Here is a 17,039-nt window from a genome sequence, read left to right on the forward strand (position 1 = left end):
GGTATTATGTGGGCTTGCTAACAAAAATTTTCTCTCTCTAAAACACAGTATTTTTTCCCATTGCAGTGTTTGTTACAGGTAATTTAATATAAATAAAATCAATTTATTACAACTGCTTTGATCCTAAGAGCAGTGAGCTGAAGTATCCTGGAATTAACTTCTGACAGAATAGAAGACAGATGTAGAAGTCCTACTGTTTATGCAGGTAATACATCACTCCACAGTTTCCAACTGCTTGCGGTATTTCAGACTCATCTTTTTTTTAGATAGGTACACGGTCTTATAAACATTTTTGCTTGTGCTTATCTCCCTCTCTGAAGTTTAGGCATTTGATATTAGGGTTATATTATTGATTAACATTTCAGTAACATCACAGACGACCTAACCCAAATGGCATAGGCTGCACTGCATCCCATGATGCTCCACCTCAAAGGCAATTCTCTCTCTGGGAGGAAGAGAGTCTCTAACTCCCATCATTCAAATGTCTAGGAGATGTCATTGCTGTGCCTGAAAAATAATGGAACAGAACTGTGGCATAGAAGGTAATTACCATTATGTATGAGACTCGTAGGTAGTGATTATAGACATCCATAATAAGTTTAAGAGGATCACAAAAAATACTGTTGTTAGACAGAAATGTTTAGTTTGCATTTATAGGTGCAAATTAAGAATATAGAATAAAACATTGAAGTGCCAGCATGTCTTTATGACTTGCAGTTCAGACAGCTCCAAAATGACTTGAACTGCTGCAGGTTTCCAAATGCACTGCACAACCTCTCTGTAGCTTTTGGATCTCTATTGGAATTAGAAATGAGTTGAGTGCTCCAACAGCATTGATGTTTCTACATGATAAGAAAGTCACTGACTGGCTTTTCAAATAGTCTCCGTGGATATGAATGCTTAGTCTAGCTTTTAATACAAGGGCATGCAAACCACTGATCAAGGAAGGCTTTCTGACCCACTCAGTAGATAGTGGATGTTCACATCTCCCTCAGACCTGCCTTTTTATCCAGCAGATGAAGGAGAGCACTGTGCTGGGATTGTACCTCCTTGCTGGGGGTCCCCTATTCTTTGCTGTTGCTGGATTCATCTCTTTGGCCGGATTTGGAGCCAGTGTAATTTTGCACAGCTTAATAGCAGACAGGCATGACTTACACTGAGACCTGTCTCAGGCATGGAAAAAAAAAAAAAAAAAATTCTATTCTGCAAGACAGAAGCAGCTGATTCTCCCTGGAGAGGCCCTGGTGGGAGACTGAGGGTGCTTTTGGGGCAGAACAATCCTGTGCATTAAATTAGCAGCTGAGCTAGAGAAGCTCTGCATTCCCCCTGCAGCCACATGCTTGTACCCCTCTCCCACAGTCCTCATGAAAGGCACAAAGCAGCTGGAAGCAGCAGCCTTGAGATGGCCAAGCTTAGAGCAGCCCTCCTACCTCTGGTGTCACAGTGACCCCCTGCAAGCTGGACCAGGTCAGCTGACACCTGCTCAGACGTCTGCTCCCACCGTTCTTTTTTCTGCTCTTTTTTGGCCACAGAACTATGGAGAGGTGACACCCAAAACCTCTGCAAAATGGTTCTCTGCCAAATGTGTGCGACAAAGCGTGAAAGGGAGAGAAGCTGAAGGGGCAGTGGGGACAGAGACATGGAAACTTGAGGCAAAGTGTATGTCAGTTGGCTTAAATTCAAACCAACCAATGTGAATGGAAAACTGGGAGAAAGTGAAGAGGCAGATGATGGCTTAGTCACAGCAGCTTAAAGGAACATGTGAGACCACCCAGAGCCAAATCAGCATCACAAATATCCTCATCAAAGAGAGGCAGCAAACTGCATCCTCATGTCTTCTGCATCCTGCCCCTTTGGCATTCCCCCCATCCAGCAAGTCAAGCAGGGGCAGCTTCACTAGGGTGAGCAGGCAGGTTTCATAGGCTGGGTCAGCCTGAGAGGTCTGTGTCATGAGGTGCAGAACACATGCCGTTCCCATTGGCTAAGACTGAGTTGACTTGGTTTGACAAGGGCAGGTGACAAAAGCTAAGGGGCTGAGCTGATTTACTGCTTTTGAGGATTTTGGTACTGGTTTTGCTGGGTGTATGCACTGCTGATTGGTCTGTGGCGAGTTGGGCATTGCACAAGTGCTTTGCTGGATGAATTAAAAGGAATCTGCTCAGAATAGAGTACCTCACCAGGGAAAAAACAGAGCACTCAGCTATCAAATGCCTTTGACATAGGTGACCATGGCTGTTTTCTCAAATTTGGTCTCCCCTTAGTTTCTGAGACTGTCCTCTCCTGCCTCCCAGCTTTCTGATCATTAATGCCACAAGTCCTGTGCAGGATTCTTTCTATCCATGGGGTTCTCCACAGGGTTCTGCTGTATTTTTTATTCCTGCTTCAACATTTTCTCCTTGGTTAATCTTGTTTGTAAGAACAATCTTGGCAGTTCTTGCCCCATCAATGCGTCAGAGCTCTCTCAGCTCCAGACTTTTATCCTGATATCCATATTACAGTCCCAAGTAGTTCACCATTTCCTAACAACTCTCCCCGGATTAAGCCTGGTGTTCCTACAAAGCTCTTTCCAGCTGTGGAGAACACTCCCATCTTGTCTCTGGACCATGACCAATGGCTCCCCTTTTGCCCCTTAACCTCTCTTCAGGGCTTTACGGCTAGGCTATGTCTACATCTTGTTGATACTTCCTGACTGGCCTCTCTTGAGAAGCACAGCCTTTCTCATCCATCCCCAGAAGTAAAATTTGCCCATGAAGTTGTCCTTATCTTCTCAGGACCTGTGCCATGCAGTGTTGCCATCCTCAGACCCATTCAGGACCCTGGCACACAGCCCTTGCTGAGCTCTCTGTGCCAACTGCACCAGCACCATGTTAACCACACCAACATCTCTGTGAATTCCCCCTTCAACACTCACTCTCTCAATTCGGACTATGTTTTTCTTTCAAGGACCTTCTCAGCCATGTTGTATCCACCAGGGATATGTCTGTCCTCATTTCCAGTATGTCACAGTGCCATGCCCTGTTTCCCATTGGTTAGGTTTTTCACAGTCATCTCCATGTTCTTTCGTTGGTTGCCCTTGCAATTGGGAAAAGCTGCCCGTAAACATAAAACAAGCTTCCTCATGTCCCTGTCTCCAGCTCCTCTTGTGCTGCTCTGCTTTGTTGAGCTGCTAGCTGTGCTGATAAGTATTGACCCCATGCTCCCCTGTCTTGCTCACCTCCCTTGTTTCAGGCTGTAAGCTCTTTGGGGAATACACTACCTTTAGTTACATGTTTTTACAGTCCTTCAGTACAGTGGATACAGTGGAGCCCAGGTCTAGGAACACAGCAACAGAAGCAACAAACCCTCTGCCCTTCCCCATAGTTCATTTTGAACTAAGCTGCTTTACCCAGTTCTTGCTTGGAGGTTTTAGAGCTACATCTCTTTTTCTAATTATAGTTCTATATAGAGAAGGACAGTGTCCTTTACTAGAATAAGTAATGACCTGATTTCTATACGTGCTGCTCACAGGGGAAAGCACAAAGCCACTCCTGCTATATTCCTACATTATCTTGTAGGAAGACTCCTGTCTAATCTTTGGCAAGTCTTACAGAAAACCTGCACTGCCGCAAACTAAGGAAAACAATGAATAATTCATTTTCTTATCTGTTTCAGGATTGTTTTCTGCAAAACATCTATTTTAATAATTCATGTGATTTTTAGCTGCACCATGCTGCAGGTGCAATTGTACAGAGGAGAGCCATACTGTTTTTCTTGGTGTAGCCTAGAGGATTCATTAGTGCAAAATTCCAGATCACATTGGACCAAATTCCAAGTGAGGAGTGAAAGGTGAAAATCAGGGTAGTTAGCAAGATTCGAAGCAGAACAGTTCTCTGAAAATCAGAGATTATGAAAGTCATTCACAGAGGAGTCTTCCTATGATGCCAAAATGATCATATGTTGACAATGCCAAGATTGTCAAGAGCCAGCTGGGGGACAGAGGGAAGTATTTACGGAGTTCCCCTATTTCCCAACAGTACTTGCCATACACATGAACTTAGCATTTATAGAATTACACACAGTTACTCTTTCAGGCTGTAACCGATTTCTACCTCAGTCAGATCCATCCAAGCGGCAGAGCTGCAGATTGAGGTTTCCTCTAGAGCTCGTGCAGGAATGACTCCAATCTGCAAGACCCCACCAATGGATAACCCTGCAATGCTGGTCGCCGCTGTGGAAGGGTCAAAAACCTCAGGTCACTTTATGACAAAAGTGGACAGGTCAGCAAATGAAATGTTAAAAGCTAACCACAGCCCATGAAGGGCAGGATTAAGAAGGAAATGATGATACCAGCTGCGTAAAGGAAACCAATGTGTGCATGGTGCTACCAGTGATTCTTTGGGTCAGTAGCAGCAGATCTGGGTTCATTAACCCGAGCATCAGCACTCTGTTCACATACATCCTGCTCCACCTAACAGCACTTATTTCAACTGGGAACATGCTGAAAATTCTCCACTTGCAGCAAAGTGCTTCAGCCAGCACTGCTAAGCCATCACCACCTGGCTGTGCCCCACAGGGAACACAGCAGGTACAGATGCTTTTAAAGATTGCTCTTGCATTAACGAGGACAATGGATTAATCTCCTTTACCCTCTACACAACAGGAAATTTTCCACTCCAGCTTCAGTGCTGCTCCAGGAAACAGCCAGGAGATACAATTCTCCAAGACAAACTGCATAGATAAGACGGACTTTGTTTGCATCTAAAAATAGTACATAGAAATACCACCATCACCAGCATTTGAAAAAGTACCTTCCAAAAGAGCCAGTAAGAACCTCAGCAAAAATAATTCTCCCTTCCCGAGAGGAATAAAAAAGTTACAAGCCAAAAAGCGACAGGAAGCTGGAGCAGCACTCACTCTCCTCCCAGCTGTAATCAAAACCCCAGGCACAGATCCTGCCAGCACTCACAGCCCCAGCTCTACAGATGCTGGCAGAGCACCAAGGTTACTGAAGACAGATCTGTACCCACCTGTGCTGTTGAAGGAGCCCTGGCAACAATTTAAATTCACATTAGCTGGGATAAGGAAGTGCTGTGCTATGGGAAGTGGCTAAATCTGTAACATTGAGAAATACAGACCACCCTTGTATAATTTTGCATACAGATTTAAAGACCCATAACACTACATGGCCCTTTTTTCCAGCTTTAAGCAGACCAGGGTAAATGTTTCTGCATTTTAAATCACATACAACCTGTCAATATCATGTTTTCATCAACTATATTTTCATCTACCTACCCAAAGCAAGACATATTCTGTATAGCACCACACTATCTTGTATTTGATAAAGTACATTAGCAGCTTAGACTTACAAGATGGCTGTGCCTTTTTAAAACACCTGGGTTGCATGGTGCTCCAATGTAAATTATTTGCTTGAGAAAAATACCTGTTAAAAAAAAAGGTGCCAAAGAGCTTTACAGGCTGGGCAGGAGGCACTTGCTGCCCACACTGCCTGTGCCACACAGGGCCAGGGATGATGTTTTCCCAACAGCAGGCATCCGGCCTCATGGGAGCCTCCAGAAGACGAGATGTCAGATAAAGTGCAGCAACCATAAGGCTGTGCAAAGTTTTTCAGAAGATCCAACCTAAATCTTCTCTACTTTTAATTAAACCAAAATCTGCACCCTGTGGTTAGTATAAATATTGATTCTACTTTCTTGAAACAACTTTTTATACTACGTTTTTTTTTCCTGTTTCTTTCATTTTCTCCACGCTAGGGAAAGCAGCATCCAGTTTCTCACAGATCAGTTTGGAGATGCATCAGTGATAGTGTAAATTCTAATTTTTTAAAGAAAAGTTTAAGTTTGCATCATGGTAAGAGGCCATTCCTGGGGAGGAGGGGAAGGCAGTGCCAGACAGGCATCCTCCCTCAGCAGCGCACAGCCAGTTTGGCAGTCACCAGGCTCATCCTCTGCCCCAGGCTTGACAAGGATTTTGAGAGCAAGGACATCACAGGCCAAAGCTGAAGCACGAGTGAGCAAGATGGTAAGATTGGTAGGCACCAGCACAAGGGGGCTCCACAGGAGGAGGAATTTCACGGTTAGCTTCATTAAATCCATCTCTCTGCAAGACAGGAAAAACAATCACCCAAAGCAGCTAGATTGTGGTGATACAATCTGACACTCAGCCAGATGACGTTTTCTGATTTCATTTGAAGGTGACACCTTGAAACTGACACCTTGAAACAAGGCACAACAACTGAGAGGATCACACCAATAAGAAGGTAGCAGGGACCTTCATGCCTCCCTCCCCCCAACTCCACGAACTCCAGTGCAGGGTGTTAAAAATAAACCAGCACAGCCTAACAAATTGCAGAAGGTATTTAAGTCAGAGTGGGCCAGGGAAAGAGAGTGAGAGTCTAAGATTTGGACCAATAAAAACTGTTGCTAGAAACTTATTTTAGAAGCTTCAAGAGTGACACAAAGAAATCCTCAGTATCTGATGATTGTAAATAACCACTTTCCAAAATCAATAGGGGTAAGTTAAACATGCACAGTTTTTATTCCTTGTATTTTCATGCAAAATATGCAATAGTTAATATTTCCAGTTCCATATTTCTAAATTCACTGGAGAAGACTAATTATCACAACACCCATAGAGTTTTGCTGATTAACTGCAATGAGTGTAAGTTCCCAGCCCTGCACAGACATCCTGATCCCTATCTTACATTTTAGGAAAGAAATGAGAGGGCTTAAACCCAAGGAGGAGTTTCCCAAGAACTTTTACCACTCCCATTGCTTTATTTTTTACTTAAAGTAAAAAGTGGCCCAAGCTGTAACCACAAACGGTATAAAGAACCTGATCTGAGGAAGTTCAGATCACTCTTCAGACTAGGGAAATACCACAAAAACATCCCCTTTTACCTGATCTGTTAAATAGCTTTCATTTGTATTACTACGTATCTCCAAAATAAAACCCACAGTGCTTCAGTTTAGAATGACATATAATTTATTCATATAATTCACAAGTAGTTGGACACTACTCAATTTAATCTCCATATGCAAGTGATTTACACAAACATATAATACTAAAATTGATTGCTTAGAAGGTAAAAAAATACCATGGGTATGAAATGCCATGGTAGATGCTGTTCAATATACTACACAATCTTAGTGTCAGACACTTTTACCCATTTATGTTTTTAGAAAAAGGCAGTTTGCCATTTTTAATTTTTTTTATAAGTAGTCTGGGAAACTCAAGTGGTCTTGCTCTAAGCCTTCTAATCAATTATTTCTCCCAGTTCTTAGGAACTGAATTGACAACCAACACAACATTTTCATTAGTTCAAAAAAATATATAGATTTTTGCTCCCCTGAATTCACCAAGCACAATGTGACCAAATCACGTTGCCTTCCAACATGCGACACAAAATACTAACCCCTGTATATTCAAAGGAACGTGCAGGAATTTAGACCATGCTTCAGCATGGGGGTGGTGGTGACAACAGCCTGATGATATAATTTTTGGTCCCTGCCAGTATCCAGTAGTTGTGAGTGTGTTTGCAGTTCACTGTGAATGTATTAGCATCACCAGACCATTTGGTATTCATGCAGCTGCGGAGTCTGATTGTAAATCTGCATAAACTCTTCTCACTGAAACTTGTATCTCATAAGCCTCACTAATTCTGCATTAAGCATATAATGGCTGCATGGAGAAAATTGGACTTTAATGTGTGTGCCTGCACCAGATTAAATTACACACATTATTTTCTAGACGAGGTCCAAACATATATTTTGCTTGAAATGCCAGTAGTTACCTTAAAACATACCAAGAAGTTAAAAAGCTTTCACAATACAAGATCCAGCTACTTATTCCACATATACAAAAAAACAGCTAGAGAAATACAATTCAATTGTCAATGCTGAATTATGAGGAGGTCTAAAAAAATAGAAAAACTCTGATACATGGATGTCAATTCAGAATGTAACCTTGCATAACGCGGCAATATGAGCACCCCTTTAAAATGAGAAATCCCCCAAAAGAGAAGCATAAGGGGATCTAGTACCTGTGACAAAAATAGATGAATACTGCACCAAAAACATGCATACAATCAGCATGGTCATTCAGTATGCTAGTGATGGTCTAAACAGTGATCTAATACAAGAGTGAGATAGTGTTTCCAAATAAAATCGAGTGAGTAACTACATATTGATTAAACTTTCTGATGCAGCAAAATGAGGGCACAGAGCCATCTCTGGGTTCTGGAGCTGTTTCAAGAGTCGCTTGTGAAATTTTTCTCTGACACGATTGAACTCCATTATGTCCAGTGGATCCTCTTCAATCCAGAATTTGTGGAATTCATGCATTAAGTAGCCTATGAAATAATAAAAAAGGAGAAGTAGAAGAAATAAATACAGTATGTAAAGATCACATACAAAATTAGAAAGAAACCTGCAGTAAACAATTAATATTTACACAGAGTATCCTGGTCACTGAGGTCTGACACCTCACAACACTATGCAGGGACGAGACTAAACCTGTTTTTGTCAAACCCCAAATTTGATGAATATCATACATTGACAGAAATTCTCACAAAAAAAAATACAAGAAGTCCCTAGTTGTCTTGACATATGGTTACATGAACTAAAACAGTATATAACTAAAACTAAACTAAAACTAAAGAGTATAAAAGCAGGGGAAGATGCTACTGATGCTGTTCCACCAGCCTTTTGTTTATATTCAAGTTCTGCCTCACATATATTTCCTTATGGGAACATTGCTTACTCTCCACTAAAAAAGAGCGTACTCGTAGGTAATGTAACAGTTACCATCACATCTGTCTGTATTAACACTTGCTCCTCATGCACAATTCTACCTCGTGTGTGCATGACCTTGCTGGAAATGTTGTGTAACACTTATGCCTGTGATCCTGAAAAGATGAATGATAAGGTGATATACAGAACCACTAGCTTTGGTAAGACATCCCTGTTATAGCAAGAAACTTGATTCCAAAGGGGGTTTAATATACAGGCTCTGATTAAGGCCTCTACCCTCTCAGTTCTGTGCCATCCTTGGACTCAGAGTTCCACTGACAGGAAAAACATTACATCCAGCACTGGGACTTCAACAAACTGGACCCAATCTCTTGATCCCAACTACCACAGTAGAGAAACCATTGAAGAAGTATAATCTTTCATCCCAACACATCAAAATGTGCAAGTAAGTTTTCTGTATTCCAGAAAGTGACGGTATTTGTTGTAAAAAAGGCTTAATTGCTTGTATCCATTTATTTCTATTGTATTACAACACACATACTTCTAACTTAAATTTCTAGGTATATTTGCAGGCATATTTCCCCCCCCACCATCATCAATTTGAGAAACTTCATTCAAAAGGTACTTTAAGTACATCTTCAAATCTCCATCATATATTCCAACAGCCCAGCCACAGGCTGTTTCATTCCAAGAGATGTTACTTTCAAAAAAAAAAAAAAAAACAAACCTCAGTAAAACCCCTTTAAAAAAAAAAAATAATCACTATATAAAATGTAAAACATTGTTAGATCTTCAGCCCCCAAAATCTAGATTTCCAAGAGGTACCTTCTGTACTTCAGCAGTGACTGTGTTGAGCATGCCATTGAACAATGCAGTTCCATGCATTGCTTGTACAGCCAGACAAGGGAACAGAGCCCAAGAGCAGTGGGCCAAATGCAATTCTCAGTTCATGTGTGTCCCTGTAGCCTGAGGGAGCAGAAGTGTGGAGATGAGGTGACATGGTGGATCAGCATTTAGAAGGTCCATGCAGTACAACCATTGTGTTCCTCTACCAGCAAGGCTGCTGGCTGGGCAATGTAATTTTGACTTTCCAGTTCAGTCAGGCAGACCGTAGGCATGTAATGCAGCCTAATGATGTCTGGGTTTGAAGGAAATTTGAAGGAAACCTAGGATGTCTGTGGTAGGGAGAGGACAGAGCATAACAGCATAAGAGAGGCGCGAGTGTAAGAGAGCATAAGAGCAGGGATTTGTCAGACTCAAACAGATAATCTCTGGATGAATTGCCCTTGCTCCAGGAAAGTTTGTCTGTTGATGCTTTCTCTACAATAAAGTCCATTTGATAACCTCAAGCTTTTCCTAGGATGGCAGGCAGAGCATGTAGGAACATCTACCACCTTTACTGGCCCATTACTACACCAGAGACCCATGCAAGTTTTATCATGCTTCATAACTTATACATGCATGGGCTGTAGATGGAAGAGGTGTCAAAATCAGCTCTCTCTCCAGTGTTATGATGGACTGGCCATGTTGGTCAGCAGGCATACTGGTCCTGGGGCACTGTTCCAGGCTTAGCCAGCAGAACAGTCCCTCCCTCAGCCAAGACTTTGGCGATGGCAAGACAACACTGTAAATGTGCAGAAATATGTCTCTTCCTCCCCCAAATTCAGTGGTGAGGCATTTTAGACATAGCAAGAAACCAGAACCAGGAATAGGATATAGAATCATGGAATCGTTTAGGTTGGAAAAGACCTTTAAGATCATCAAGTCCAACTGTTAACCTAGCACTGCCAAGTCCCACTAAACCATGTCCCCAAGTGCCACATCTACACATCTTTTAAATACCTCCAGGGATGGTGACTCAAGAACTTCCCTGCACAGCCTGTTCCAATGCTTGACAACCCTTTCAGTGAAGAAAGTTTTTCCTAGTATCCAATCTAAACCTCCCCTCGTGCAACTTGAGGCCATTTCCTCTTGTCCTATGACTTGTTACTTAGAAGAGACCAACCCCCACCTCGCTACAACCTCCTTTCAGGTTGTTGTTCCTTTCAGGTTGTTGTTGTTCCTTTCAGGTTGTTGTTGTTCCTTTCAGGTTGTTGTTGTTCCTTTCAGGTTGTTGTAGAGTGATAAGGTCTCCCCTCAGCCTCCTTTTCTCCAGGCTAAACAACCCCAGTTCCCTCAGCTGCTCCTCATAAGACTTGTGCTCCAGACCCTTCACCAGCTTCTTTGCCCTTCTCTGGACACGCTCCAGCACCTCGATGTCTTTCTTGTAGTGAGGGGTCCAAAACTGAACACAGTATTCGAGGTGCGGCCTCACCCACCAGTGCTGAGTACAGGGGGACGATCACTTCCCTAGTCCTGCTGGCCACACTTCTTCTCACACAAGCCAGGATGCTATTGGCCTTCTTGGCCACCTGGGCACACTGCTGGCTCATATACAGCCAGCTGTCGACCAACACCCCCAGGTCCTTTTCCTCCAGGCAGCTTTCTAGCCATTCTTCCCCAACCCTGTAGCGCTGCATGGGGTTGTTGTGACACAAGTGCAGGACCCGGCACTTGGCCTTGTTGAACCTCATACAGCTGGCCTCAGCCCATCGATCCAGCCTGTCCAGATCCCTCTGTAGAGCCTTCCTACCCTCAAGCAGACCAACACTCCTGCCCAACTTGGTGTCATCTGCAAACTTACTGAGGGTGCACTTGATCCCCTTGTCCAGATCATTGATAAAGATACTAAACCAGAACTGGTCCCAGTACTGAGCCCTGGGGAACACCACTGATGACCGGCCACCAACTGGATTTAACTCTATTCACCACCACTCTCTGGGCACGGCCATCCAGCCAGTTTTTTACCCAGCAGAGTACACCTGTCCAAGCCATGAGCAGCCATTTTTTTCCAGGAGAATGCTGTGGGAAACAGTGTCAAAGGCTTTACTAAAGTTCAGGTAAACAACACCCACAGCCTTTTCCTCATCCACTAAGCGGGTCACCTTGTCACAGAAGGAGATCAAGTTGGTCAAGCAGGACGTGTCTTTCATAAACCCATGCTGACTGGGCCTGATCACCTAGTTGTCCTGTATGTGCCGTGTGATGGCACTCAAAACAATCTGCTCCATAACCCTCCCCAGCACTGAGGTCAGACTGACAGGCCTGTAGTTCCCCGGATCCTCCTTCTGGCCCTTCTTGTACATGGGCATCACATTTGCTAACCTCCAGTCAACTGGGACCTCCCTGGTTAGCCAGGACTGCTGACAAATGATAGACAGTGGCTTGGTGAGCACTTCCACCAGCTCCCTTGGTATCCTTGGGTGGATCCCATCTGGCCCCATAGACTTGTGTGTGTCTAAGTGGTACAGCAGGTCACTCACCATTTCCCCTTGGATTATGGGGGCTTCATTCTGCTCCCTGTCCCTGTCCTCCAGCTCAGGGGGATGGGTACCCAAAGAACAACTGTTCTTACTATTGAAGACTGAGGCAAAGAAGGCATTGAGTGCCTCAGCCTTTTCCTCATCGTTTGTCACTATGTTTCTCCCTGCATCCAGTAAAGCATGGAGATTCTCCTTAGCCCTCTTTTTGTTGCTAATGTATTTATAGAAACATTTTTTATTGTCTTTTACGTCAGTAGCCAGATTGAGTTCTAGTTGGGCTTCGGCCCTTCTAATTTTCTCCCTGCATAAACTCACAACATCCTTGTAGTCCTCCTGAGTTGCCTACCCCTTCTTCCAAAGGTCATAAACTCTCCTTTTTTCCCTGAGTTCCAGCCAAAGTTCTCTGGTCAGCCAGGCTAGTCTTCTTTCCTGCCAGCTTGTCTTTTGGCACATGGGGACGGCCTGCTCCTCACCTTTAAGATTTCATTCTTGAAGAATGTCCAGCCTTCCTGGACTCCTTTGCCCTTTAGGACTGTCTCTCAAGGGTCTCTGTCAACCAGTCTCCTAAACAGGCCAAAGTCTGCCCTCCAGAAGTCCAAGGTGACCGTTCTGCTAACTCCCCTCCTTACTTCTCTGAGAATTGAAAACTCTATCATTTTGTGATTGCTACATCCAAGACGGCCTCCAACCATCAAATCACCCACAAGTTCTTCACGGTTCACAAAAACCAGGTCCAGCGGGGCACCTTCCCTAGTTGGCTCACTTACCAGCTGTGTCAGGCAGTTGTCTGCCACACACTCCAGGAACCTCATAGGCTGTTTCTGCTGTATTGCATTTCCAGCAGACATCTGGTAAGTTGAAGTCCCCCACGAGAACAAGGGCTAGTGATCGTGAAATATGGGAGCCAAACCAATCATACTAGACATAACTGTTCACAAGGCCATGGGCACATCAGGAATGTGGTAAAAAGACAGAGTAACCCTTCCAATGAAAAGATGACCTGAAGATACATAAGGGGATATTTAGGTAAATACTTATTTGCCTTTTTTTTTTTTTTTTAAATCAAGACAAGCACCACAAAAAGACAAAAGACTAGCAGCTAAACTGCCCAGAGTTCCTACCAGGTAGCCTATCCAGAGCAGCAGCCCAGAAACCATTGCAAAAGGGAGAGCTCTGCTACAGTATGATATCTGCCCACATAAGATTTTGGGTGAATGAGTCTTATTAAATAGCATCCTTGTTCTGAAAAGCCTATACTATTTCGTGAGAGAAATGCACATGACACTAATATTTGTCATTTATCCAGTTGAGCAATAAGAAATTATTATAGCTGCAAACAAAAAAATCTGTTACCTAAATAGCCAGACAAAAAAAAAACCAAACCCAAACAAAACCTTTGCAATTGTCATAAATGGGGAAAACAGTGTCTCTTGACTTCTTGTTATGCCTATACATTGAAAAATATTAGAAGTGTTTCTCCCATGGTGCAAGGATGCATAGCAGGTCTGTGCTGTAGAAAGGATGCTCGAATACAGTAGAAAGGGCTGGGAAAGCATTATTTAGAACGGGTACAACTCTACTGAAGGGTGGAGGGTAACACTTGAATGTAGATGCAAATATCTTAAGACAGTTTGATTTATGGGGAAGCAATCTCCAGAAGCTCTTTAAAGTACTTTTAGTTTCTTATTATTGTTATTTAAAACCAGTCTAAGAAGATAGGAAGGCCACTTTTTCAGGCACTTGGTGGTTTTTTGTTTGGGTTTACTGGGGGTTTGTTTTGTTTTGTTTGTTTTACCCCTTGGTTTGGTAGTGGCATCCATCACAACTAAGAACTGAATCTAAGCATCCTAAAGATAGGATAGCAAGACTAGCATGATAGTCTCTGTGCTGTGTGAGCAGATTTTTTTGTTTGTTTTTAAAAAAGCATATGGGTAGTACAAAAGTGTTAGCTGGAGTACAAGTTATGTATTTCCCCCGCCACTTACAGAACGTCTGCTGAAAGTGAGTTAGTGTTGGTGCTTCTGGAGCAACATTGTAGAAATGGGTCTTCAGAGCTCCACTCACAAGCAGGTTGTATGCGAGGTCTGTTATGTTAATGCCCACGATAGCAAAAGAATAGCTGTAAGAAAAAAAAGCAACAACATTTGTGGAGAGTTTGTCTTCTTTCAGCACACTATAAGAAACACTGATGACACTGACACTGCAGGTTTTGTGTGCTACTGAGGTGTATTAATTCACTCCTTCGTGAGCTTCCAAAGTGGGGGGATGGAAAACAAGAAAAACATTTATCCTGCCTGCTTTGTTCACTCTAGTGGCAGTGTTTCCCTTGTGAAACATATGGTCACAGTAAAAACAGGAGTTTCATCACTGTGACAGCATTTTCAGTGGAGCAACACAGATTCATTCCTACAGAATAAGAACAAGCCCAGGCATCCCTGTGCTCCTGCGCCCGCCTCTGACACAGGGCAAGCACTCCACACGGTGGCTGTGTCTGCAGGGTGACCCATCATTTGCTATTTTAACCCATCTACCCCACTGGAATTTATTACCCACAGTAAGGAACATCAGGTTTCAACAATCAGTCCTATAAAGACATTCATATGGCTAAAAAGCCTCTGAAAAAGATCCAGCTGAGTCACGTTCAATTTCTTCCTAACAGAACTAGATACACAGGCCAGAAAACAGGCAAAAAACCTAAATCAGAGCATGCTGGAAACAGAAATAAGAAAATCAGACCCATGAAGCAAACTCCTGTCCTGCTAAGGGATATAGACAAGGGAAGTGTATTTAGGCACAACAGAACTCATAAATTGGAAGTTATTTCTTAATTTGTGAGCCTGTTGAATAAAGAACTTGACATTTCTGGCAGTCACTATTTCCCAAGAAAACATATAATATCCCACACTGACATTTAGTGATAAAAGCAAACTTGTTTAGTTATTCAGTGATTTTTTTTTTCCCCCCTCCTCTAAAATACAGCTGTCTTGTAGAATGTCTTGGGTATTTTTTCCAACTATATCAAGTAAACCAAAATACTTTCCTTTTCTTTAACTTTTGATAATATTTCAGGAGAAAAAATAATAAATAATAGTTCAGAAGTTAACTGCAACATCAGGCCTAATGGCAAGTTTCACAGAAAAATGAAATATGGGCATTAAAATGTTGTATTACAGATTTTCAGATATACTCAGAAGGAACATCCAGTTCCATACTCATGAATAATGCAGCTATACCAAACCCACTGCTTAAGAAGAAAAAACCTCACTACTATTTCTTCCCTATTATACTTTCCTGAAAGCAGATCAGAACCTGGCTCTGACAGTAAGAAGTGAGACTTGATCACATTATGTGTTAAGAAGAATTAAACAGCTATTCATCACTGCACTATTCATAGCATACAGAGAAAGCTTCTCCTTGCTATATTTTTGTGTTATTTTTCCTAATCCTTACTTCAAACTGTTTTTCCTGTAATCTTTGATCAAAACCAAGGTGTGGTTAAGACAATACGTGTTAGTATATACACTGAAATTTCCTTTAAAAAGTAACCAGGAAACACCTTTTTCCCCTCAAATATATAGCATCATTGTTAACTGTTGTGTTTGTGGCAACCTTAAAAAGATTTTTAAACTTACCCGATTGCCTTATCAAGCTTTTTCTTCTCCCATTCGGCTTTGCTGAATTGGCTGAAGGGAAAAAAAAAAAAAAAAAAAAAAAATCCAGATGTTGCTATGAATTACTAACTGACAAATATTTTCTTTCAATTGCTTTGATATGATGACCTTGACTGAACATGGTATTTTACCTCCATCAATATGGCTAGTCACATTTAACTCCGCTTCTGACTGAGTGGATTGGCACAAAAAGACTTGAAATGGGTAACTGATTTTATAACATTGCTGATAAACTTCTCATCATTACAAAGTATGCTCCTACGTCAATGCTTTCAGTAAAAACCAGTTATTTTCTGTATTGGCCACAAAGATGTTCCACTTCAGTCTGAGCTATACAAAAATTGGAAAACATTACATTTCTGTTAACTAATCAAAGATGGGTTTAGCCTTTTGTGTTTTCAAAGATATACATGACACTCGTCACTGGAGGCATGATTCACCTGAGGCAGCAAACATGAGAAATACTCCTCTGATAGAAAGTTTTTATATCCAGGCAAATTAAAAACCACTCAACAGCCAAAAATAAGGAACAGTGTTTCCTATTATTTGGCACAATAATGCAGAGCTTTCAAGGACACAAAAGGTCCCTCCCTTAAAACAAAATTCATTAGGGAACAGATTGATTTTAGACTAAATTTGTGCTGTTCAACAACATTTTCATTTAAGAGAGCTCTGTGATGCAACCAGTCAGCTGGTCCCACTAACCAAGTTTTAATCTACTCAAATGGAGCAAGTTTAGCAGAAATCATTGCCTGCATTTATCAGCAGCTAAAAGCAGGCACAGAACCAATCCTAACCAGTGGACTACAACTTAGACATGCCTGTGGGAGTTTTGCCTTGGTAAGGCAGATTAGAGTTTGCAAGCTTTAGAAACCAAATTATAGACAGCTATGTGTGAAAGCATTGTTCTTGGACTATACTTGAACTACAAGAAGTATATATTACATTAAAAACAATCCCCTGAGCTTCATGTAAATATAGTATTTAAAAATTGTTGCCATTAAGTATTTAAGATGCTAATCAACTTATACCCATCCTGACCTGAGTGTTACCAGGTGGCATGCATAAGGACAAAACTTTACCTCCTAAGTGGCTTAACATACAGGAATACATCAGTCTTCACCCATTCTCTAAAATCTCAACCATCTTTGTAGGCTGTGGCATAACATCAGTTTAAAAACCCCAAGCAAACAGTGAATAATAAAGGTGGCACATGTAGTAAGTGGACAAGCAATACAGTTCAACAGAAATAGAAATTA

At 42.1% G+C, this 17,039-nt stretch overlaps 1 protein-coding gene across 7 annotated transcripts in view; it reads right to left on the reverse strand.

Annotated features, from left to right (window-relative positions):
- Nucleotides 1–6,963: 6,963 nt before the first annotated feature.
- ELMOD1 (ELMO domain containing 1) overlaps nucleotides 6,964–17,039 on the reverse strand; it is a 60,268-nt gene continuing 50,192 nt past the window's right edge. For 6 of the 7 annotated variants that reach the window (XM_030042817.2, XM_030042819.2, XM_030042821.2 and 3 more), the window contains 3 exons: nucleotides 15,742–15,792; nucleotides 14,095–14,228; nucleotides 6,964–8,347 (listed from right to left, as the gene is read on the reverse strand). In XM_030042817.2, the coding sequence (XP_029898677.1) occupies nucleotides 8,175–8,347; nucleotides 14,095–14,228; nucleotides 15,742–15,792 (358 nt within the window). In that variant the 3' untranslated portion in view covers nucleotides 6,964–8,174. The remainder of the gene's footprint in view (nucleotides 8,348–14,094; nucleotides 14,229–15,741; nucleotides 15,793–17,039) is intronic. The other variant, XM_030042815.2, reaches the window with a different exon arrangement.

The sequence above is a fragment of the Aquila chrysaetos genome, chromosome 19 (assembly GCF_900496995.4).
Source record: "Aquila chrysaetos chrysaetos chromosome 19, bAquChr1.4, whole genome shotgun sequence".
NCBI classification, from domain to species: domain Eukaryota; kingdom Metazoa; phylum Chordata; class Aves; order Accipitriformes; family Accipitridae; genus Aquila; species Aquila chrysaetos.